The sequence below is a fragment of the Symphodus melops genome, assembly GCF_947650265.1.
Source record: "Symphodus melops genome assembly, chromosome: 18".
Taxonomy (NCBI): Eukaryota; Metazoa; Chordata; class Actinopteri; order Labriformes; family Labridae; genus Symphodus; species Symphodus melops.
In genome coordinates, this window is record NC_136708.1 from 17,486,442 (window position 1) to 17,512,208 (window position 25,767).

At 40.6% G+C, this 25,767-nt stretch overlaps 3 protein-coding genes across 4 annotated transcripts; all 3 read left to right on the top strand.

Moving 5' to 3' along the window:
* The first annotated feature begins 1,818 nt into the window (after window positions 1-1,818).
* On the top strand, window positions 1,819-3,746 carry s100a10a (S100 calcium binding protein A10a). Its single transcript, XM_079367568.1, has 3 exons — window positions 1,819-1,934; window positions 3,198-3,359; window positions 3,446-3,746. Exons 2-3 carry the CDS (start codon window positions 3,219-3,221, stop codon window positions 3,602-3,604), a joined length of 300 nt encoding a protein of 99 aa, XP_079223694.1. The 5' UTR covers window positions 1,819-1,934; window positions 3,198-3,218; the 3' UTR covers window positions 3,605-3,746.
* A 3,910-nt stretch (window positions 3,747-7,656) lies between these two features.
* Window positions 7,657-9,469, top strand: LOC306839082 (ictacalcin-like). The gene is made up of 3 exons (XM_079367569.1): window positions 7,657-7,761; window positions 8,932-9,077; window positions 9,163-9,469. Exons 2-3 carry the CDS (start codon window positions 8,940-8,942, stop codon window positions 9,304-9,306), a joined length of 282 nt encoding a protein of 93 aa, XP_079223695.1. The 5' UTR covers window positions 7,657-7,761; window positions 8,932-8,939; the 3' UTR covers window positions 9,307-9,469.
* A 1,666-nt stretch (window positions 9,470-11,135) lies between these two features.
* Window positions 11,136-25,335, top strand: snx27a (sorting nexin 27a). 2 transcript variants are annotated; one of them, XM_079367556.1, is made up of 13 exons: window positions 11,136-11,608; window positions 14,101-14,326; window positions 14,470-14,662; window positions 15,039-15,103; window positions 15,669-15,773; window positions 15,895-15,973; window positions 16,215-16,378; window positions 17,648-17,737; window positions 19,240-19,389; window positions 19,574-19,702; window positions 19,976-20,035; window positions 20,189-20,237; window positions 20,653-21,156. In XM_079367556.1, the coding sequence occupies exons 1-13, from the start codon at window positions 11,319-11,321 to the stop codon at window positions 20,775-20,777; spliced, it is 1,725 nt and encodes a 574-aa protein (XP_079223682.1). In that variant the 5' UTR covers window positions 11,136-11,318; the 3' UTR covers window positions 20,778-21,156. The 2 variants fall into 2 exon arrangements, with proteins under 2 accessions (XP_079223682.1, XP_079223683.1); XM_079367557.1 differs by lacking the exon at window positions 20,653-21,156 and adding an exon at window positions 21,181-25,335 and having other exon boundaries at window positions 11,141-11,608.
* The last annotated feature ends 432 nt before the right edge of the window (window positions 25,336-25,767 follow it).

The window sequence follows — 25,767 nt, forward strand, 5'->3', positions numbered from 1 at the left end:
GTTTATGCTCTCACAATAGGAATGTTCATTGAACAGAGTGTACTGTCTACCTTGGCAAAGGTATGACACAAAAAAAGAGAAAGCCTGGAATGTTCAGACTGTCAAACAATCTGTTATAAAGGTGCTTTTATGGAGGACACTGAAATTCAAAATAATGGAGAAAAAACATGCTTTTTTACTTCAGAGTTCAAAAAATCTTAGGATAATTGTTCTTATCACTTGAAGGGCCAGTCTGCCTTCACTAGAAGACACAAAGTTTGAAGTCAAACATACAGCATCTTTACTTGTGCAACTAGAGTTTGCAGTTCATCTGAAGCCTAATTGGTCATGGTCTTTCTAAAGTTCTCACACAAAACGATTATTGAGCTAAATTGCAAAAGTACTGTTCCATTCGCATACATTCACTCACCATGGATGCAGCAGGAGCTGCATGGAGCGTGACTCCACCACTGAGAAAAGGTCAGGTCAACTTTAAACTGCCCCAACTTTAAAAAATGCTTCACTCTGAATTTATAAGTGGAAGTAAAGTAGTGTAGCATGGAATACTCAAACAATTCATCGAAGTTTGTCTGAAGTCAAAAACTTGAGTAGTATAAACGCTTTGAATTAGCTGCAGACATGAAAGTAGCTGTGGCCGTGAATAATAAATAAGCAGTGTATTGTTTTTACAATAATGGAGCGGCAGCAGCTCAGTCTGTAGGGATTCAGGTTGGGAACTGATTTAAGTCCCGGTCCAGGCCAAAAGGTCGTCAATTGTTCTGGTTGTTGGAGAGGTTCCAGGTAACTTCCCAAGTACTGCCGAGGTTCCCTTGAGCAAGTCACCAAACCCTTAACAGCTCTAGTGCTCTCCTGTAACAGCGGACCGACTCTGACATCTCTCCATTAATGCATGTCCATAGATCGTGTTTGTGCGGCAGGCCTATATGAGTGAGATTTATTTCTCTCAATAAAAGAGTGTAAAACAGAATCTCCCCTTAGGGAATAACAAAGTATGTGAAATTAAATTAAAATAAAATAAATAAATGGGTCTTGTATCGCATTACCACTTTCGTCCACGAGATGGTGCCAAAAAGCTGCGGTCATGCATCTGTTCAATAAAGTGGAAATAGACGGTTCAATGGAGCACAGTTTGTACAAATAAAAGAACAAAAAACGTCGATTGACACGTGCATCATTATTACAGACTGGTCTTTAAACAGCTGCTGACTGTTAGCCTTTTTCGGTTAGCATTTATTTTACATAGAACAGGATTTATATTTAAAAATCACGAACTAAAGGCCAGGGGTTTGATAAATTTCTCACAGAAATAGATCAAGTCCGTTTAATATTTCACAATCCTTTTTAAGATTGAAACAACTGTCATCCTGTAAAAAATATTTGATGCTGTTAAACTGAATTTACAGATAAAGTATGAACAAGTAAAACATGTTTTTGACTCTCGAATGAAAACAAACAAAAAACATACCTCCAAATTATTCTGTGGCACTGAAGAAGTGAACAATGATGTTTTGAGTAGGTTAACTCTTATCCAATCACTGTGGCATTGTCCTGTTTAGAAAAACGTTCGTGTAATGTGTGATCAATATTTGCTGACATGGCTTTGCTACTTATCACTTTGTCAACATTTCTGTGACTCCATCATGTTTTAAAGTCAGTAGCCCAACAGGCATTTTTTGTTTAGTTTTGGGGTTTTGAGACCTCCTTATAGTGATCTAGTTTAATCAATAACGTTACAGTAATCTGTTTGGTAAAAGCTTTTAAACATCATATTTGAATGTATAAGCATGTTGATGGCGCCTCCTATCAGCGTGTGTTTGACTCACAGCAGACAGCAGCAGCAGGGAGGGGCTGGACTATAAAAATCTGTCTCACTTATTCCCAAACTCTGAACATTCTTGTCCTTCCTGTGCCAACACTCGTCCCAGCTCTGCACGGTAAGAATAACGCTACTACTCTGCTATGGCTCCACTATATAAACTATGTAACGCCTGTGGGCACAGCATAGGCATAGGGTGTGGTAAGATTACTGGATTCATTATTCTTCATCTGACAATGAAAGACTTGGTGGTAAACCCGATTTTTTTTTTTTTTTTTAGATCCTTATGTGTGGCAGTTTAGAAGAGTGTGAACCAGAACTTTACTTATTTTGGAGATATCTTGGTTTTAAGCACCACTCATATCGCACGTTTTAACAGATTTATCTTCCTTGTAATCTAATTTTAACAGTTGCCTTTCAGTGTTACCAGGTATAGAAATTTAAAAAGGGCGTGGTTAGACTTTCGCGTATGGAGTCTGCTGCTATAAGGCTCTGTCTCATTTATCGCATTGTATTTCAACATGTTGGATCCCATGGAACTTATTTTCCCTTATTAGCTGATGTTTTCCATTCCCTCTTTCACTCCAAAAAATACACAAACCCTGTTCTCCCTCCCACTTCTCATTTTTCTTAACTGCTGTAATCCTACACTAACAGCGTTGACACATTTTTTCAGAATAATTTCAGTTTTGTTTCTATCAGTAAGCTGTAATATGTGCAGTGGTTACTTTAGCTTTTTAAAACTATGCCTCTAACTTCTCATGAGCATTACTCATGGGTGGGCAGGGGGCTGGAACACAGAGCAAAGTTTAGCTTCTCCTTTCATTGGGCTGGATCACATCCTCCCACTGTTAATGATATCATCTCATTTGCTGAACAGAGGCAGACCTTCTATTTCAGCTAGTACTTTAAGTGCAGGATCCTCTGATGGAGCTAAATCTCACTGGAGCCGGCTCCAGTTTGGTGAAAAGTTTGAATTGATTGTAAATAAATCAATAAAACACTAGTCTCCTGTGTGATGTTCAGCTACTTCTGCTTCAAACTTTCTCTAGCCCCCTTAAATTCTTCAAAAATGTCATCAATGGAGCACGTTCTCATAAGAAAGTCTTCTGATAAAAGTATAGCTTTTCTACCATAACTTACGACACAGATAAAAGGTAGTCAAACACCAGCAGTTACCGTCATAAAGGCTCACATTAGCACATTGAAGGTGATTTAAAATGAAATCTGTTAAGTGCTTCCAAGTCTCTCTGAGTTCTCACTATTTATGGACTATTCAGTTGTCAGTCTTTCGGGAAAGTGGCAAAATGGTTGGATTTTAGTATTTTTCCTCTCTATTTTTGTATAAGTTACAAATGAATGTTTTTTTCTTTACTTTTAGACCAAACACGCCTAAGCAACCATGCCTTCAGAGCTAGAGTCAGCCATGGAGTCACTGATCAAGGTGTTCCACAAATACGCCTCTAAGGAAGGTCGGAGCGGCACACTGAGCCGGCGAGAGCTCAGAGAGCTGATGGAGGCTGAGCTGTCAACCTTTCTTCTGGTGAGAAACAGTACATTTACAACCATAGTTCACAGTTTGTTTTGCTGAGGCCTTACTCACGCCTCTTTTGTTTTTTTAAACCACAGTCTCAGAAGGACCCTGCTGCTGTGGACAAAATCATGAAGGACCTTGACACCAACGGAGATGGTCAGGTGGACTTTGAAGAATTTGTTTCTCTGGTTGTTGGACTGTCCATTGCATGTGAGCAGTGCTACAAGATGCACATGAAGAAGACAAAAAAGTGAAAGACAACCACGGGAGACTGAAAAGAAGAGCCATAAAGCATTTCATTTTTGTAAAAAAATAAAATAAAATCTTTACCCATTAAATTGACTGTAGAATTTAAAAACTGCTGTCTATTGGTTATTATAAGTCTATGATCAATTGTGTTTGCTTCCAGTTTATCAGACTCTCTCTTTCGATTGAATATTGAATCACAGTTTTTCACAGGCAGTTTTATGTTTCCCGCCTTAAAATCACAGCTCTTTTCCTGTCAGTGGTTTTTGCTAATACACACACAGGTAGTTTGTTCCAGACACCTCAGAGTACTCACTTCCTTGGCAGTTGTAGCAGCAACATCAGGTGTTATGTTGTAATTCCACTTGGGTATGAAAGGTCAGACAAACCTCTCCCTGTCCGTTAGGTAAGGCTTGGCTTATCACTACTCTGAGGAATCAGCAGAATGTCCCAGCCACAAACACACCTCCTTGAAGTCGATGTTGCAACTCAGCTCATGAATTTACTTTAATAAAAATCAAAGTTGTAACTTTTCTTGGATGTGTGATTAGATAAATCAGGAGAGATTGGCATAGTGACAAATATACAGGGCCTGAGTTAGCGGACACAGAGGATCAGTACAAAATGTTTTTTCATTAAATTCTTCTCATTGTGTTTGATTTCTGGTGAAAGCTGAACAACACCAGAGACGAGCAGGGAAGGTCTTATTCTATGACATGTAGTCTTCTATACAGAACTGCTCCGCTGACTGTGTTAGTACTGACAACTCAATCAAAAATGTTTTTCATATATGTTGTTCACAATTTTTTAACCCGGTTGCAGTCAAGTCCCAAATATCACAGTAAAATAACTTTCACTTCCTGAGGAAAGCCTGCCTTACAGGCTAAACTCTGGGCTACAAAAATCTCATGACGAGCCTCTTCAACCCTGCACTCCTCTTTGGGCAGGGCCTGGCTCTGCGGCCTACAATGTTCATGGTTACTGAGCAAACACTCAAGTTGCTAGGGTATGACACATAGTTGTGTGTGTGTGTGTGTGTGTGTGTGTGTGTGTGTGTGTGTGTGTGTGTGTGTGTGTGTGTGTGTAGCTAGAGTTCATAATCAGCCCTCCGTTTACACAAGAGCCACTCCCATGTGATCCAAAGCTGAGAGCAGAGAATTCCTACTTTGCAGGCTGTTTTTTTTTTCTCAACACACTTTTTGTCCTGCAGTTGTGTTTTTTTCTGTTAAAAGAAGCTGTTACTGGTTTGTAGATATAGAAATAATTCATGTTTATCATGTGGTTTAAAACAAGACCTCCATTGTTTGTGATAAGATGAATACTTTAATCTAAGATGAAGCAAGAGATCAGATGTGTGAGGTCAATGAACAGGCCAAGGCTTGTTCCCTCAGTAAGGAGACTTTGTCATACTGACGTTTCAGTCTTTGTCACAGCTTTTATCATATGTTGAAGATGTCTCACTGGCACAGTGAAGGTGTGTATCTGTGTAACTTTGGAGACTAGTAAACAATCACTCATAGAAGCCACACCTTTTGTCAACCCTATACCATCAAACATCTGGCTTAAAGGCTTTTTCCTAGACCTATTCTCATCTTCATAGATAGATTGTTGCTTCTTAAAAACAATGTGCTCTCTGTGTTTTTGTTGCCTTTTTAAAGCCAACATTTTGCTTTAGCTCTGATAGCTAAAGAACAGATGTGTATCCACCATGCAACAGTAGAAAAAAACAACCAAACAGATCTTTAGACAGGTAACTTTTTTTCTCTGTATCCCACCCTGACTTGGCCCCATCGAAGAATGTAAACAAGGTTAAAGCTACCTACAAAGCTGTAGTTCCCCTTATAGAATAAACAGGCATGTCAGGACGGGAAAAGCATAGAAATGAATACTAAAATGAAGACAGCACAGACGCATGTAGTTTAGTGTCTGTGTTCTGTATATGATGGTTCACTGTCAACATGTCATGGTTTGCATGGTGAGTAAATAAGGAGAGTAGCTTCCTACAACTACAGTTCTGGTAGCCTACAATTAAAAAGTGACTCATGATGCCAAATATCTCAGGGTGGGTGGTGATGGGCACTGAGGTTGTCCAAATTAGATTTGCATATTAACTAAAATAATGATAACACATCCACTTCATAGTTTATACGAAGGTCGTTTGGGAAGGAGTGCATGTAAGCCTATTCTGTATTCCATGCCTATTTTGTTTTTTTCATGAAGACAATTGTATTAAGTTTTTAAGACTCTGTTGAAGAAACATTTATTTTTGGTATTCTTTTGTTTGACCACTAGATGACAGGAGAGTACAACTTACGTTATAATATTGGTCAGAAATATTTGATTTTCAGACTGCCCCAGCTTTTTGCAAATAGTTTCAAATCTGAAAAACAGCTGGAAGTGATAGAAAATATTGTTTCCATGGTTACACCCTAATTTATTTTAAAATTGTGAGGAAGTATGAAAGTTTGACTAATGTTTTCCACACAGGGACGGACAATCCAATGGTCACAAAAATGTATTTATACAAACGATGTTGCAGAAATCAAGATTGTTTGTCATTTCACAGTGCCTCGACTTTAAATCTATGATCCAAACTTAACTGAGCTCTGTCTGAAGTTGTTAATTAGAGAGTGAAACAATCGCAGCAGACCACAAAGGAGAGGAAGGAAAAGACCTTTGATTTTTTTTAACTCAAAGTCCAACACCAGACCACACTCGCACACACACGCACGCACACGCGCACACACACACACACACACACACACACACACACGCACACACACACACACACACACACACACACACACACACACACACACACAAAATGTTGCCCTAGTGCTAATTTTTTTTGTCCCTGATTTCTGGTCTTTGCAGAGTGACTCATGATTGCTTCAGGGACGTGACTCTTAGTCACAGCCTCCACCACAAAACTGCAAGGAAGAGAGGACCCACTCAGGACCATAACAGTCACTACTCAGTGAGTCACTGCACCCGAGGTTTTCATTTCATGTGCATCCTAGACAATTAAAAACAAGTAGACAAAGTGAATTATATTCGCACACAACACCATAAAAGTGCCTCCTTGATACGTACACATTTTATTTTGAACAAGCATTACTGTACATTGCTTCGCTTCTGGGGTTTTCCAAGCAGTGAGATTTATAAAGAGGGCATTGAAACAAAGCACACCCTCAGCACATCAATATTGCTATTCAGACTTTTAAAGAATGAGAAAAATGATCAAAATGTGATCGGGACGTGTTTTTATGCAATGCATGGTAAGCCTTCAAACTCAAACCAACAGCAGGGAAAAGTAACATGATTCACATTAACAGGATTCTTTTTTTCTATGAGGGAGTTAGCAGTTCTGAAACAGCTTCAGCATTTCCTCTTTTTGTCCCCCTCGAGTTTATTGATTTTTTTTCTGTCTTGGCTTAATAAATTGTTGCTTTTATATTAAAGGATAAAAAAGGATCAGCTGTATGAGGCTGCATCGTTAAAAAAAAAAAGGGGTTCAGTGCACACACTCTCTCTCTCCCCTCATTCATTTGTCGAACATGATCTTTAACTTTCAGTATGCCAGAGGATGCAAATACTCCTCTGTAAAAGATCAACCTTTTTATTATGAACATAGTCATAAAGGTACGGTACACTTTTAAAAAAGCTTCAAAGTCTACTGTAGGATAGAACTGTGAGTTCTGTTGTCTTCATTCTTTAGAGAAATAAATGCAGGTTATAGGCAGGCACTTAAGTCATCATTATGGGGGAATAATGCGTTAAATTATATGTGTTCACTTCGAAATTCCTCCCCTGAAGGCAAACACACATTATATCTATTAGACTCTAAATGTTAAAGATATAAAGCATACAAGTGTACACAAAAGGCTCTTAACAACGACAGCATGAATAATCATCAGCTGTTGGTTGTTGACTTTCTCAGCCACAGCACATAAACCCAGTGTTTCTTAGAGAATAACTTGGGGAATGAACAGTGTCATTGGGGAGCAGTAGGAGTGGTTGGAGATGAAAGGAGCATTATGGAGGGAGGGATGAAGGGTGCGGTGATGTATAAAGCATCCTAAGCATCCATGTCTGCATCAGTACGGCTTCCTCCAAGACCCACTTTCACTTTCTCACCTCCGTGAATCTCTGTGCGTCAGCTTTGGTGAGTAGAAACTTTTAAAAAAGAAAGCTTGCTGCATGTTTCTTAATTTCAGCCAAAAAAAAGTGCTGATACGTTAATAACTTTTCATAAATTCAAAGTGGTTTAAAATACAACTGCAGATTTGCCAGCTCTGTGTGCATTTAGTTTTTTTAAGCCAGCAATGACTTCTCTTCCTCTGTAGTGCAACAAGCATTGCTTGATCATTTTTCTCGGTTGCAAATTAGTTGGCACACTTAAGTCGGGAAAGTTTTTTTTAATGATAAACGAAGCTAGCATTGAGCTTCCATCCTTACGTTTTATTCCAACCCAATAAAAACATCAGAACTCTAAAACCGTGTGTTGAATTTGGTGTTCCTCTTCAATTTTCCTCTGCTATGACAGTATTATGCCACAGTATCCTCAGATTAGCACACACTCAAGACAAAGTTGTAACATCTGAGTCAGAATACAACAGGAACGGAGAATAGAACAGACTCTTGGGTTCATGGTGTCAGTGGAAAAAAATAAAACCCTTTTCAAACATACAGAATTTAGAGCACAGATTAGACTTGTGGGACTGAGTTACCTAGAGAACTGTAACTGTTTCCATAACACTGTACTGACGCTGCATCGGAGACCGGTGACGGGTCCCGGTGGAAACCAGGGGTTTATTTTTATCCCCAGTTCTGTGGAAAAAGCAAACAAAAACACCCTCAGAGTGGAAACTATTAAAGTTTGCCATTAATGTTGCTTAAGGACTCTTTAAGGATCTTTAATCATTTATGTTTTGCCACTATATGTGTGTTTAAATGTCTTTATTTTTTACATGATGAATGAAGCAGCCACCTAATATTTGGAAATAAAATAACTCGTACTTTAACAGAATAGATCTGTTTAATCCTACTCTCCACTATTTCCTCTCCTTTCCCTGCAGCCACTTCCTCATGCTGTTGATTTCATTGCATTCCTCAGTTAACTTTCCAAAATTCAGCCAACACTGCCACATGATCTGTAAAAGTGTGTATCAGTGACAGGATGAGCTGAAGTAGAATTTAAAACAAGCATCATCCTTCAGCAGCTTCTGCAGCTTTTGAGCTGAGGATATAAAAAGAAATGTCAAGGTCAGTCTGGACTGAATATGTGCTTTTATAATGAGTCACTTTCGAACAATTTTCCTTTCTGTCCTCTCAGATATCATCATGTCTGAAATCCAGACGGCCATGGCCCTCCTCATCAGCAATTTTGAAAAATACGCTGGCAAAGAGGGGGATAAACACAAACTGAGCAAGGCAGAGCTGAAAGAGCTGCTTCAGAATGAACTAGGTGAAATGTTGGGGGTGAGTGACCTGTGATCATTCTCAATTTATACCTGCAGAAAAACAATGGATTAGTTATGTATACTAACTCTCTTCTTACCTGCAGAAAGCCACTGATAAAACAGCAGTGGACCGCATCTTTAATGAACTGGACTCGAACAAGGACAACAGTGTGGACTTTGAAGAGTTTGGCAAAATGATCTGCTGCCTCACTGTGATGTGCCACGACTACTTCATCTGCAAAAAATAGGGATCCAAGCGCCACCTTGGGGCCGTCATAGAGAGCTGCCTTCCTATTAACACAAATGTTCTGAGGAAGGAAGAAGAACATTAGCTATTAATATAAATACCACAAATTCACAGAAATGCTTGTCGTTATGATATATGACAAAATAAACTTTTTTTGACTTGTTCACTTTGTGTGTCTCTGAAAAGTTGGAGAGTTGTGACTAAATTGAATGGTTGGACAGACATTACAGCTCATTAAACTCATAATACCTTTCAACAATGGGCTAAGAGTTGGCATTATGCTTTAAGGCATTAAATCTTACAGCTGCATTAACTTCAGGAACAGCATAACCACAGGTTAACAGGACAGACGTCACACTTGTTTCCCACTTGTTTAAACTAATATTTCTGTTAAGAGTGCATGTTGCATTCCCTACCTATATCTCAATAAGCCAACCTGCTCTGGTGTGACCAGTGGCTTGAGATTCATTAAAAAAAATGCTAATTTTAATAAACTTTTAAAGAAAATTGTGCCGTACAAGTTATATGAAAGAGTCTGTTTGTGTTCTTTATTTGCTCTTTCTTCACTCGCATATTTTAGGAAATAATTCTGTAATTATAGTGTCTGTCTTAAGCTTGAACTAGCCCTGCTTTAAATTAGGTTTTAAGTTAGCATACTGTTGGGCTGTACATCGTACGTACCCCACATACAGAGTGTCAGTGGCCCCAGGTTGATCTCCAGCTTGCTGCATGCACCTCTACCTTCACACCAGTCATTTCCATCTGTCCCTTCTAATAAAGACAGATGCCTACAACAACAACAAAAAGTAAGCTTGCTTTATCTTTATCTAAATGTTGGAAATATAACATTTCCTTTTTTAATTTGGAAGAGAGTTTCCATTTTTTAATTTTGTGTAGAGTAAATGATGGTTCTTGCAGCTTCCTTTGTAATTGTATATTGATACAGACTTCCATTTCTTTCTTTCTTTCTTTATACTGCCTTTTCCTTCTCTGTTATCTGTTCCTTCTCAGCAGTTTATAACTGCATATCTGTGTTTGGATGGATATAGCGAGATAAGATTAAAATGGTTTGTGTTTGGAGTCCATTTTAAAATGTGTCAAAGGACTGTGATAGAGGGAGACTCTAAACAAATACTGGTAAAGCTTGCTTTGAAATATTCCAAATAGTTTGATAACTCTGTAACACTGGCTGATGAATTTTTGATAAGCATATGCACACTTGCTGCCAGGGCCCTATGTAAAAACAAAAATAATTTAAGATTGAGAAAGCTAAAATATATATAATATTCTTGAAGGCTCCTTCCAGCCTTTGGCCATTAGAATCGTCCTAACATTTCTACACTGTCAACGACAAACAATAGGCTATATATAATAATGAATTAAGCCTACAAACAGTCTATGTTACAAAGCATTACTCTATAAAATAAAGTATAATTAACAGCCTATGTGAAATCATTAAAGAGTTTAGAAAAGAGAATTATACTTTAAAAAGTCAAACTCGTGAGAGAAATAAAACTAATAGGTTTTAAATACACTTTGTATTTCTTGAAAAATTGCAATATATCCTTTGTGTATGTATATCAAATTACACTATATATGCATATTAAATCCTTGTCAACATATTCTCTATAGTTTTTTAATATCATGGCTTTATGTTGAACATGTTTACAAGTTAAAAACAGAAAGTTGCTTATGAATTATAGAATTTCCCTGATAAGAAAGAGAATTAACAACATTTTTTTTACTCATAATAATGGTAATATAGAGAGAAAGATACAGAAATAAAAGGATGAAAGGGAGTACACATACCAGAGTGTTTCGGTGACGCCTCCGGGAGGTCACGTTGTGAGGCCGTGTCTCGTGACGCCACCGAGGGGAAGGGGGGGACGGGTGAGCAACAACAGAGTCGGTGCTGTGGAGCTAACGTTTACCGAGGGACAGAGCTCGAGTGTTGTTTTGAATTTGCTAGAAGAAAACCGACTGGAAGTGGGGGGCCAGGGCCTGTGGAAAAAGATGGCGGATGTAGACGAAGACGAAACTCGGACCACTCTACCGTCGGCGTCCCGTAACGGTCCCGTGGTCGGTTCGTCCGCGGCTCTGGTAACGTCGGGTCCGCGGACGGTGAGGATCGTGAAGTCGGAGTCCGGCTACGGGTTCAATGTTCGCGGTCAAGTCAGCGAAGGAGGACAGCTTCGGAGCATCAACGGAGAACTGTACGCTCCTCTGCAGCATGTCAGCGCTGTTTTGCCCGGTGGTGCGGCAGACCGAGCCGGGATAGCGAAGGGCGACCGGATCCTGGAGGTGTAAGTCGGCTGCTTGTCTTTTCAGTTAAGCCAGGTAGTTAGCACGTAAAGCTAGCTGCCCGGTTCAGCCCGTTTTGAATGCTTATAAAGCATGTATTACCATTAGCTACTCTCAGGGTAAACGCTACGTCACCTGCCATGCAATGAAATCAAAAGTGTCCTTTTAATTAGCATTAAAAAGTACATTTGTTCAGTTTAAGAGACATTATTATGACCCAACAAGTCATGTGCTAATGTTGCTAAATCAGGCTAACTCTCGTGAGTTAACTAGAAGGCTAACCAGCTTACATAAGTTGGACACTACAGCCTGTGCATGTTGATTAGCTTTAGCTCGCTTAAGTCGTCTTGCTCAGTTAAGCTGAATACTTTAACATGGTTTTGTGAGTATGGTATTCAATTGCATAATAGTAGTTGCTTGTTATGACCCTGCTCAAAGACAGTGGATGGCACTGTTGTTACTGATTCAACATCATATGGCGTTAGGATGTTCCTCAGTGATCATTGTACAGCAAACTATTTGCATGACATTTACATTTTGGAATAAGATTATATTGGTCGTCCTTTTGTCAACAGCTTTTGACACATCCTGTAAAACTGTCAATTCTAGAAGCAGCTACTTAAGTCTCTTTTGCAGGTGGATCTTTATTAGGGTCATCATCATCCATTGGTAAACTGTCCATGATATGAGCTCCATATTTGTCATTCCTGGCAGTAATAAATGGTAACAGCTGATGAATGAATAAATTGAAAGTTATTTGTAAGTCACACTCAAAGCCTATTAATTGTTGTGGCTTGGTGTAATCTGTGTCACACGGATTTGAGCTGTTCATTTCTTGTCTAAACTCAGTTGAAGGTTAAACTTGGAAGAAGAGAGAAGGGAAAGTACAAAAACAAGGAACAAGTTTGCTGAGGCATCAAAAAGGTGTCAGCCAACCTGTGTTTACTCCACTGTTGCATTTCTCTCCGACTTCAGTCATATGACGGGGGCCTGTGCTTATCATGTGACTTATTAACCAGCTTGACCATATCGCAATAACTCAATAGAAAACTCCATATCAAAGTATGTTTGTTATACGTCAGCATTTTACTTCAAAAGTTTTATAAGCAAGGAAAGGCACTATTCCAGCTTTAGTAGTGATATCCAGCGATTCAACAGCGTAGTGTTTGGTTTACAACATCAGATTTCTCAAGGTCAGCTTTAGAAAGAAACTGAATGACAAAATAAACCTGCCGTCAAGAGGTGTTTTATGCTACTCCTTAGTGTCAAACTATTGCCCAATACAATATTTTAATCTTTCAGGCAGTGGAAAAAACCCATGAATGTATCATGTTGGCCAAGAAAATCTTCTGCAGACTAATACTGTATTAGTTTGTTTATTTTACCATTTGCCAGGCGTCACATTTGGCTCTGTTTACTTGTTACAAGAGGTTGTTTTTTTTCAATTTGGGATCTTGATATAAATATGTCAGATATTTAATTCAAGTATTAATCATATAAATGGCTCACATCCAAAAGATGCTGTCCTGCTTATTCGCATTCATTGTTGAATGCCAAGTGAGATGTGTCTCTGGCAGGCATTGTTTTGTTTCGGTTTAGTCTAATAAGACTTTGATGGGATCAGATTAGCATGAGACCAAAAGTTCTTCCTCTGTCCTCCTTACCTTTTTTAAGAACTTTGTTTTCCACTACTGTCTCCTCCATAGGACTTATTTGTGCTTTAATTGAACCATTACACAACACAGATTTAAATCACATATGGATACATGGCATGTGGTGAACAGACCTACCGGTACGCTAACACTCTTGCTGGCTCGTTCCTTCTTCTACGTCCATCCCGCTGTTTCACATAGGAAGATTAACAGAGACACCTGATGCCCGTGCCATCTGCCCTCAGCAAAGCCAAGCGGGGAGGTGTCTCATGCCCACAAAGTAACGGGAGACTTCAGCGCACAGTTGCTTTAACTCAGCACCCCTTAAATTATGTGTATCAATGGGGGATCAACACACAGTGACGGAAACAGGAACAGGATGCCTAACTGTATTGCTCATTTATGTCGTTTACTAGACATGATCTTTCTTTACTTAATACCATTTCTTTTTCCTCATTAAAATGATTGCTGAGTGGGGAAGAGCTGTGTGGGGAAAAAGCACCAGGATTGGATTGATATGGAGAGAGGCTGAGAAGTTGAAGTTCTTAAAATTTGCGTCGGGAGAGAAATATTTGTGTCACTGCGTCCCTGATTATAATCTCAACTCGAGATGCAATTTTTTTTCAAACTGCGTCACTAAAGTATTCTTGACTAATATTACTCACAGCAGCTCAGTATCCTGCTCTGATCAGGGCTGAAACCGTTTCCTTTGTTTGAGGAATTCAAAATGTTGTCATTTGATCATGTGCTAAAAAAGGTTTGTTTTCTCTCTGCTGACTTCTTTTTATCTCTCCTTTCTTTTCCTTCCACCTTTTTTTTTTCTTGTTCTCGTCCTCCTCCAGTAACGGGGTCAGTGTGGAAGGTGCTACGCATAAGCAGGTGGTGGACCTGATCCGTGCCGGGGAGAAGGAGCTCGTCTTGGCTGTGCTGTCTGTTCCAGCTCTAGAGGTTGACGGATTGGAAGGCGGGGAGGATGTCCAACCAAACTACGACTACAGTGACAAGCAGGCAGTACCCATTTCCATCCCCACATACAAACACGTAGAGCAGCACTCCGAGAGGTTTGTGGTGAGTGCTAAGATGAAACCTTTAACTTCTCTTCTCCAACAAGAAAATGGTGAACTTAAAAAAAAATGTAATTCTGTGATCGTAACCCCTGTGCTACCTCTCCTCAGTGCTCTTAGTCTGCTCTCTTTGTCTTGTTGCCGTAGGTGTACAATGTGTACATGTCGGGCAGACAGCTGTGCTCAAAGCGCTACAGAGAGTTCTCAATCCTTCAGCAGAATCTAAAGAGGGAATTTTCAAACTTCAACTTCCCTAAACTTCCCGGAAAATGGCCCTTCTCCCTGTCCGAACAACAGCTGGATGCTCGTCGTAGAGGGTTGGAGGAATATTTGGAGCGAGGTAAGCTGATTTTGAGAAGTCAGTTCTGTTTAGATTTTTTGGATTGGTCAAAGACAAAAGGCTTTGTGAGAACTAATCTGCTAAAAAAAAAAACAGTTTCCAAGGCTGACCTTCAAGCATGACATATTTTGACAAATCAAAACCCTTCAAGGCGGACTAAATGAAGAATGAATTCAATGCATATGGAGGTTATGATGTTGAAACCAAACCAGGCATTACCTTTATAAAAATATTTAGCATACAGTAAAACACTGAATTTGAACACAGACTTCAGGCAATATGACCCGAGGCTGTCCTTGTGTTTATTTAATGATCAACGACAGCCACCACTCCCCTCTCTATCTCTGCATCTGTCTTTGTTCTGTGTTGTCTCTAGTCTGCTCTGTGCGGGTGATCGGGGAGAGTGACATCATGCAGGAGTTCCTCTCTGAATCGGACGAGGTATGCAGCTCCTTTATTATTCTGATAGGCACAGAATCAGTTGTAGTGTTGAGTATTGGAGGGATTATTTATCTGACGGTTTGCGTCTGATTTGGAGCGTAGTCTGTCTGATTTGGTGTAATCAAAGTCGTGTGATGAAATGATGAACAAATCCATTTTACTTCCTCTACTGTAAACAGAGTCAGCTATTGGCTCCAAACAAGCATTAGCAGTTATAGCAGCTGAATTTAAAAACTTGATTGAGTCATCATGACTCCTGGTATGAAGTTTAAACATGGAGAGCCAAAACAATTAAACACTAATTGCCTTTCTAGTGTTCTGAGGAATAACACTAGCTGAGACAAATACTACAGAAATAATCCAGTACTTGAGAAGGATTAAGACTTGTAACAGAGAAAAGTTTCTCGTTTGTTACGTAGTGTTTTGTTTATTTTAATCCAGAAGTACTTTCCAGTCATTCAGAGCAAACGCGTACATACACGCCGTCACACACACCCTTGTTGATCCACACATAAGTAAATGTGGCCTAACAGCTGTTCTCTTCATGTGTTGTTTGGCTGTGCAGAACTACAACGGAGTGACCGATGTAGAACTGCGGATAGCCCTGCCGGACAAGACCACCATCTCTGTCAGAGTCCGCAAGAACGGCACCACAGACCAGGTGTACCAGGTAGGAACACGTTGTCGCAACTCTGCCGTAAAGCGACACAAAGTGCTGAAAACTCAAACATGTTATTCTGAGGGTGCAGAATTTACAAACATGACTTGACTCTGTTTTGCTCGTCCTGCAGGCGTTAGTGTTGAAGGTTGGAATGGACAGTATTATGGCGAGCTACTTTGCCCTTTTTGAAGTCATCAACCACTCCTTCGGTAAGGACCGACTTTTATGTGTTTAATGTTTAGCCTGAAAAGCCCCTGAGCAGTTTCACAGACACTCATGTGGTACATTTAAAAAAAAACATCCTATGACCACCCGTCTGATTAAATCTGTTGAGTGAATATCGTTGAACCCCAGGGCATTTTATTTGGTACATGTGGGCTTTTTTTTAATGATGAAACAGACACTTACCCTTCTTTTCATCCCTCGCTCTCTTTCTATAATTTTTTTCAGTACGGAAGCTGGCACCAAACGAGTTTCCCCACAAGCTTTATGTGCAGAATTACACGTCGGCAGTGCCGGGGACTTGCTTGGCGCTCCGCAAATGGTTGTTCAGCTTCCAGGAGGAGGAGTTGCTAAGAGACAACCCGCTGGCACTGCACTACTGCTTTCACCAGGTAATAACAATAATTGAATCCCACTTGCCATGAACTTATAAGAACTCAGCAGAAAATTTCATCTTTTTTTTTTTCTTCCAGACTTTATCTTATCCTGTATTAAAACAGTTCAGACTTGTCGGAGATGTCAGCACTTTTTGGCATGGATAATTTCAGCCATAATCAAGGACATTTACTGTTTTACTTTCCCCTTACTGCTCATACTCGTCTCAGATCCAGAACACAACTTGAGTGAAAGTGTGTCCCATTAAGGCCCGCACCAAAACAAAGATTTGTGGAATGAGCTCTCCTTAGGCCTCTCCTTACCTAGAATCAGTGTTGGTGGTCTGATGGTGTCTCTTGCTAGTGCATGATATCACCACTGGCTGTTTTCAGATGGAGGAAAGACAGAACTGCTTCAAGAATAGCTGAAAAAAAAGAGACATGCACAGGAGTTCTACTGACTTGACTTCAAGCCATACATCTGCACGAGCCTCATTTGTGGTCTGTTGATGGAATTTTTGTCTGTGTTTGTTTTATTAAAAACTGTATCAAATCAGTGACTATCACTACTACGTCATATACAAGACAACACAAATTATATCAATCTACAAAAAACAAACCTGTAATTAAAAAGTTCTGAGAGTCCTTGCAGTCTCATCTAAACGTGTTCACTAACTTGCAGACTTTAGAACTCTAAAGGCGGACGCATTGCAACTGGGTGCAGGTTCTCTTTGCCAATCTGAACAGGCTTTTACCTGCAACTGTAATCTATCTCGAGTCACATCCTAACCAAAATAACACGCTTTAATGAATCAGGAAGTTCTACATATAACACTCTGAATGAAAAACAAACAACTCTAGTGCTTTTAAATGTCACAGCTCAAACTCTAGAATCAGGTAACCACGGAAACATGACATTCTACAAGCCTGGGCCATTATCCCGCAAAGTTTAAAGCATGAACTGGAAAAATAAATCCTCCATTTAAAAAATGCTTTCGATCATGCTGCATATTTTTTTTAAATTCTTTGTTGGTTCATCACTTCAACGGACAGTTTTACATGGTCAAAATTGTATCAGATGAATGTGGAGTGTGTAAATATTGGTTATAGATTTAGAATTTTAAAGAGAAATGATTGCTGTTTTAGGTTGTAGTTGGAAGCTGAAGGTTTGGTGTCTGATTATGTTTTTAATGGATGATCCTTTTTGTTCTTTGACCTCAAATAATAAATGGTGTTTTATCTCTACTTGTCCCCTCCCCCCACACACGCCGCCCCTTGTCCATCCAGGCATTGGAAGATGTGAAGAAGGGATTCATAAAAACGGAGGACAAATCCTACCAGCTGCAGAAGCTGGCAGAGCAGCGCAAGATGGCCACGGTCAGTCCCACAGACCAGTCTTTGTCCACAGAGGGGGTTTGGGTGACTACACTGTTTGCCTGCTGACCAGAGCCGTCACCAAAATGTTACCAAACACAAACAGACAAAAAAGTCAGAAAACCTTTCACACTGCAAAAAAGTCAACCGTCTATGGTGTAGACCACAGAGGCATGGTTTCACTCCAAACACAGCCATTGAGTTTCTATTGATGTTTGTAGAACATTAAGTGAAAGCGGCATGTGTGCCACTTTCATTGAGTTACTATTTCACTACTATTTAGCTCCGCAGCACATTTCCAAGATTTAAAGAAAGGGAAACCTCGGCTCATTTAGCATAAAGCAACACTTGTTTACTTAAACAGGATTGATCATGTTGCTTTAAATATTTGTTTTTTGAAATTTTCATGGCAAACTTTACACTTAGTTAACTTCATTATAACCAGAGACTCAGACAAACCAGGGGGAGGATCTGTCCATCCCCGACTAGTGCATCTTCAACCTTCAATCTGTCAGTCAGACGGTGCTCTAAGAAAGTACGGGACTGTGAGTTTCTTCCATATTCCAATGATAAAGAATGTAAGGAGGGATTCATTAACACAGCCTTTTAATATAAAATAACTTGGACCAAATTGGAACCTCTTGTACATATACGCATACAAAGATTCTGCTAAAACCTAAATATGTTTTGTTTAATGAGGTGGTCTGACTTACGCGTCTCCTTTAAGGGACAAATGTTCAGGCTCTCTTCTGAAAACAGACGGTGATTTACCATCTGTTTGTATTTGGCTGTCATGATGCAGAATTCCACACAAGTTATACTGATGCATAAGGGAAGAGGTCTTAAATACAAAAATACAAAATAAAAAAACATCTAGTAAGCGTAGATGGATTCACTGGTTCTTTTATGGGGTGGAAACATGATGGAATGTAGCTTCATTGTTTGTCGTGTTTATGGTATTTTTACAACACTACTCCACTGTGATTGGACGGCTTGGCAAAATGTGACTGTGAGGAGCACAGCAATTATTGAAAAGTTTCGCATTTCTTTCTTAAATTACAAGGACCTGGAAAAAATGCTCAACATGCCGAGAGCAGAGCAGTTGTCACGCTGTTTGACATCACAGTGTTAGGAAGTGTTGTTCTTATTGCAAAGAAGAAGAAAAAAAGGGCTGCACATGAACGATTCAACCTTGTCACTGCAGGAGTCACATGTTCGTATATACAAACGATGTGGTTTATTCTTTATCCCTCACATTTAACTAGAGAACCAGATTTGGATGAATACACCACAGGAAATAGTCTTGAAAAAGAGTCTTCTCTAAGACTGTCTAACTCTGTTTTTGCTGCAAATATTTTAAATAATGTGCCTTTATTTGTATCATAACGAAGTCATGACTCACTGCCTGAACTGTTGCTTTATTGAACTGAAGCACAAGATGAGCTAATCTTGTTTCGACTGATAACACGTGTTGCTTGATGTTTGTTTTCCTTCCTGTCTGTTAGTACCTGAGTCTGTTGCGGACATGTGAGGGCTACAACGAGGTGGCGTTTCCACACTGCTCCTGTGACTCCAGGAGGAAGGGACACGTTATCACAGCCATCAGCATCCATCACTTCAAGCTGCACGCATGTACTGAGGACGGCACGCTCGAGGTGACTGTCTGTCTGCTTCACTTTAACACGACGTGCCAACACGCAGAACAGGACAGCTTGAAACTTTTTGAGGCCGTGTGTTTGTTTGTAGCACTTAAAAAAGAAAAAAAGAGGATAGTTTGACTTTATTAAAAGCAATGTGGTCTCCCTGCAGTGTGCATTAAACCATCGTTGTCTCCTTCAGAACCAGGTGATCTCTTTCGAGTGGGGGGAGATGCAGCGCTGGGACACGGACGAGGAGGGCATGGCTTTCTGTTTCGAGTATGCCAGAGGAGAGAAGAAACCTCGCTGGGTGAAGATCTTCACTCCATACGTGAGTGACCACACAGCGACACAGCTGATTTCTCCTTTTATTCGTTTAAGCTAAATTAACTCTAATAGTGTTTGATGCTCAGATTTACAAAGAAGCAGATTTTAAGTCTAAATGAACCATTTAACTCACCTCAACATGCTTTACTTCTCACGCTATCAAAGCAGTTCTACAGGAGGCAAATCCAAACAGAACTTATCACAGTGACTTTGTAATCGTGCTGATTCTGTTGAATCGAAGGCTGAATAACATTCCTCTTTGTCGTTTCCCTCCTAGTTTAACTACATGCACGAGTGCTTTGAGCGGGTCTTTTGTGAGCTGAAGTGGAGGAAACAGGTAAGGACCACTCCTTTCCTCTTTCATTCTGGGAAGAACATGATGCAAGTTGGGAGTACAAAACAATCAGCCACCTCCTTTTTCTTTTTTCAACCCGTTATGTAACCTTTTCAGTTCGTATCATTATTGCTCATTGATGTTATTATCTGTCAGGTTGAGGAAGAGGCGTCTGACAAAGACAACAAAAATTGCAGCAACAATGGTAAGCTCTAATCCTTTTTTTCTGTCCTAAATACAAGAGCTGGCAGGGTTTTTATCACAGTAGAGCAAGCGCTGAAGAGTGGGAGCCTTGATTTCATCGAGAGGAAGTCATAAAGAAATATGTATTCCGATGAGGTACTGAGTGCTGATGTGAATGACAGAACCTATCAAGCAGCATGAATTATGCAAATTCCCTAACTGACGGAAACTGAAAGGGTAAAGTCAGGGAGAGGATTTTTAAGTATGCCCACTTCTTTCATATCTCTAAATTAAAGGCTGAAATAAATGTGAGCATTTTACGCATTCATAACTTTAGTTCAGTGTCATTAAATTAGATCCCACACTAACATTGATGCATTCAGATGCGCTTGTATTGTTTTATTATCTTTTTACTGCTGCTCCGATTTTTTTTTAAGGAACTGAACAGAGTCGAGGGGAGAAGCTGTGTTTTATAGACAGTTCACCGGAGCTCCTTAGCGTACTGAACAACTCAGAGGAGAGTAAGTTCTTCTCGAGTGCTGTGAAGACAGTAAAAGTATGAAGTGTAGAAGCATGGATTAGACACATGACTTGCTATCAGAGCCATCTCCTGAAGGATGTTGACACTGTTCACCTCCATGTGAGGCAACACGAGACCAACTGTACAAGTATGTGGATGAGCAACTGCTGTCATGAGGACGATTGAGCACCTTTGGGTGTTACAGGAACAGATGAGGAACAGCCGAGGGGAAGCTGAGAGGGTTAAGAACACCTCGATAAAAAGTACGAAGGGATTTAGAGTTACTAACTGGAGGGCAGTTCAGGGACGGTTTATAGTGACTGTGTTGCTCAGATACTGAATGGTCTGTGTTTTGTTGAGGCAGCATTCACATAAGTCACATGACATGCAGGAGAAAAATCCTGTCTTTCAGACTTGTCCCGTGACCTGTCTTTCTGTGTTGCAGAGTATCTGCCCCCTCTGGAGACGCAGCAGAAGGGATGGCGCCACCTAGGAGGAGAGATCGCAACTTCCTAAAAAAAAAAGCATTTCTTACCACTCAAACTAGAACTGGTCCACTTGCATTATCACATCCACCCCCAGAGAGCGCCCATCGACAAACACAGAAAACTGAGTGACGGACTGAGGCGATGCACGCCTCAGAAACAAACTGGAAGTGACGACCTAAACAAACCCCAGGGACACACAGCAAGAAGAGCAACGAAGGAAAACAAACAAAAGCCAACTTCCATGTCATTTTCTAGATCTCCATAGCGTCTGTTGTTTTTCGCCCTGTGATGTTGGGGAGGAGGGAGGGGGGCAGGACACGAGCAAAGTCTCGCCCACTGGTTGAGATGTAACTCACGCACACACGATGTGTGAGCGGGCAGGGGTCAACATCGCACTGGGGCAGCGTTTGCGCCGCAAAGGGAGCATCTCGATGAAGAGGAGCTGCAATGCGGGATCGCATTGTAACGGCCAGTTTTCCCAACACGATCGGCCCGGTCCAAAGCCCTCTGTGTGACCCTCGTCTGCTGAACTGAGTAGAGATGAAACAAGAATGGAGGGTTACTGAAAAATACGCATTTCCCTTCTTTAACATTAGTGATGAAGGAAGAAAGCAGAATCATGCTTTACGCTGAAGCTGACATTTACACTCACAAATTATTGTTTAGAAATATCTGTTTGGCAGAACAGAAAAACAGGAAGTACAAATGTGTAACTTACTGAAAAGTGAAGTGTGGGAGGGGGGGGGTTCATAACATTATTACTTCTGATAAAAAATAGATTCAGAATAAGCTATGAAAAGGGGTTTCTTGATCTAACACAGTGAAACACTTACTGAATTGCATCAAAGCACCTCTAAGCAATCTCCATTTTTCACCTTGTCTTCTGGTCCAACCCACGCAGCTTCACGACGACGTCTTTTGGCAGTCTGCCATTCATGTCAGTACGTGTATTTATCCCCCTCGCAAGTGTTTTATTGTGGTGATTTTGCAGAGTTTGAAGTCAGGGCTTCCTCAGGCTCAACGCTGCGCAGAGGTTGATAAGGTTGATGGGCCAAAACGTTGATGATTTTTAAAATGGCACACAAGGAAAATATGTCCAACAGATTGAGGACATGAGGAACAGGAGAGAGGGACGGCTTCGCTGCAGTCTCTTGATCAGACAGCAGAGGGCAGCAGAGGGTCGGACAGATTTGATCGTTAGCTCAAGAGCAGGACAGAAATCCTCTCAGAGCTTCTTAAAGAGTGATCCCCGGGGCTCTGTAACTCACCCAAAAGTATCACTCCTCTGCAGGTTGTGCTGTAACCACTTTGTGAGGACAGATGGTCTGTGTGTGTGTGTGTGTGTTGCACAGAGAGTAGGTGATGCATAAAGTTTTGTGACTGCAACCTTCAGCATACATAGCAATGCAGGCAGCTGTCTTTGTGTCATTGCGACTTTAAAACTACGTTTAAGCTGTGTGTCAGAACGTGATCATTTGGCAGATTGATCATTTGTAGATTTTATGTTTTTCACCCAGTTTTCTTTCTGCAGAGTGAAAAACAGTTTTCTCACTTTAAGTGCAAAGGAAGCATGTTGACATGCTGAATTGAAAAAAAAAAAAAAAAAAAACCTTCTGAATTGAGACGTTGTGCGCATGTGTGTTGTGACTACTGAGCTCAGTAGAGTTGTGTTTATCCTACTAAGGGCTACAACTTGGCAGGTTCATTACTGACTCATTCTTGTTTCACTCGCCTTCTGGCATCGACCCAAAACCTGAAACAGAGAGTGAATGTTTATTTTATTTGACTGACTTTGAGAGCACAAGTTCAAGCTACACATTGTTAAAGGATTTGTTTCCCCTGGAGTTCAGCTTAGCCATCGGGTTCAATGAAATATTTAATTCATGCCTAGTTTTAGTCATAATTAGCTTTTTTCTTTTTTTTACCTGGAGCAGTTGTGTGTGGGTCTGTGTCCGTGTGTGTGTGTGTGTGTGTCCGTGTGTGTATGTCTGTCCTCTGTGTTTATCATTGACATTGCTGATAAGCTCTCAGGCTGCGATTGGTCGTGTCTGATGAGCTGTCATTGTGAGAGCCGGCAAATGAAGATGATGTTTTGAGTCGGTACCACAGCGAAGAAGCCAGACAGATGGAGACAAATGGGAGTCGTCTTCTATTGTCTAGTAAACAAGAATAGCCTCTCTCACACACACACACACACACACATCTGTCTCCCTGCCACTCTGTGATATGGCTTGACAAGATCATTAAATGAAAGATCAAATCATGTTGTCATTGCCTGTGTGCACCGGGTTAAATCACACAACAGCATATAGCGAGACGTGCTCCACAGTAGCAGCATGTTGTGTGTCTTGTAAACACACCACAGATTGCTGGATTGAGACGCACACTGCAGCGTGCTGATTGCTGGACGGTTATTTTGACAGCTGAAGTAATAGCCAATTCAAAGATGGATGACATTAGAATTGGAGCCATTCAACCGTGATGTTATTTCTTCGGATGCTGAGGAAGGCACAGAAAGAGGTCGTGTGTTTGTCTGTGTGTGCCGGCTTCTCTGTCCTCTGCTCTTACTTTCTCCAGGTTGGTCTCCCATCATCACGGGAGGGATGTGGTTGCCGTGGCAGCACCACGTTGGCTCGACATGCTCAGAGCAGCCTCTGTTCCTTTTATTCCTGTCAGCAAACTGACTCACCCCTCCCAATAATGTATTCAAAGCAGTGTGTTTTTTTTTTTTTTTTTACTGTTTGATGTTTGTTCTCTGTCCCTGTGGCCCATGCTGCTGTGAATAGGCTTATAGAAAGCTGCTTTCTTTTTCATTCTACATATTTTTGTGTCTTGGTTCGTATTGTTGGCGCCAGTTGCCAATCGTGCACTCGTCACAGGCACAGGCAGGTGTGCTCAGGCTGTCGGTTGTCGCCCGTTTTTGACCGTCGCCGAGATAAATGTCATGGTAACAGTGTCGGGATGAGAGAGGAGAGATGACAGGAATGTTTAAGCACGTTTATGTACGGTTGGCCAGTGTTTGTTGTGTTACGCTGTGCTGTGGGCCATCTGTGTTTATTGTTTGAGATGCTGGACAGTCTTGGCTTGTAAGTGAATGATTATGTTAAAAAAAAAAAAAAAAAGGATTGAATTTCACACATGACTTAACACGTGAGAAGAATGTCAGAGAGTGCAGCACACACAAACTTATGTGTGGACTGAACGTAACGCTCGGAAAAGTTGTGTTCATCACAACTACCACTAAAATGCTTGTCTGATTCAAGCTGTTGCTATAGCAACATACATTTTCTGAGTCTCGTGCCAAATTGGCACTGATTTTCCCTGACATCGTTCAGTGGCAGATGTCGTCAAAGACCTTCTGAATTCGACAGCATTTCCAGCTCAGGATCCGGTGTTGGGAGCAGCATTGTGAGGCGGCTCAGTCAGTCTCTCCTTTGACTCTGTTGGTTTTTGTCTGAGCCGTTATGTTTGTCTCATCATCTGCACTTAAAGTGTGGAGTCGATGTTCGATGATCCCGAGAACAAGAGTCCGTCTGGGAGGGCATTAGTTGCTGGCTGTCCCATTTCAGCGGCCTCTGACTAACATGAGGGTTGGATGTAAGCGTTTGTTTGAAAAAGTGTTAGCCTTTGTGTCATTAACTTCTGTTCATTGCGTAGAAACACAGGGCTTTGTTTCCATGGCAATTAGGCAGTGACATTAATTAAGTACGCCTTGTTTATCTGTCTTCAGCTTAACCTGTAAATAGTTGTTTTAAAAAGAAAAGAAAAAAGAGTATCTCTTGGACAAAATGCACTCTTATTCCTCCAACTCAAAACTTTTATTTATTTAAACAGAAATTATAAAGCTTGGGGAAATGATAGTGTACACCGCTGGAGCCACCTACGATCATTGATTCTGTGCAGAGGATTAGCAAACTAAACTATAAAACAAGCTGTTCAAAGATGTTCAGTGACACCTGATTCAGAGCTAGGCTACAAAACGGAGAGTTTTATATCTAAAAACACATGAAGGTTTACTAACCGATATAAAACAGACAAAAAGTTTGAACATGTTGTGTAGAGTAATAAATTGTAACAATATTTTAAATAAAGTTATATATTGGGAAAGAAAAGCTGTTGGTCTTTATTTACTCTCTTCAGGATATAAAATGAACCTCTGACTCTTTATCATTACTGTATATTGGCAGCAGTCTCCAGGAGGCTTTTTAACAGCTGTTAAATGATAAAGCACTGAGGTTGTATTTATCAATGTATGGATTCTCCTTCTTTCCACAGGGACCTGGCCAATGTCAAAGACTGTCCTCCTATAAAGACCTAAAGAGAGAGGCCAAGCAGTGCTCACCAGGGACTCATTCTCTTCATGAGGGGGAAAAGTACAGTCGTGCACTAAAAGCTTTAAATGTGAAGGAATCATACAGCAGTGCACAGTAAATACCTTTTATTAAGCGTTTCTTTCAGGGCTGCAAAGCAAGGTGGGGATGGAGCCTCGTTCCAGCTTTCATTCAGTCTGAAGTTACCGTACCTCCGAACGCCTCGCACTCGGG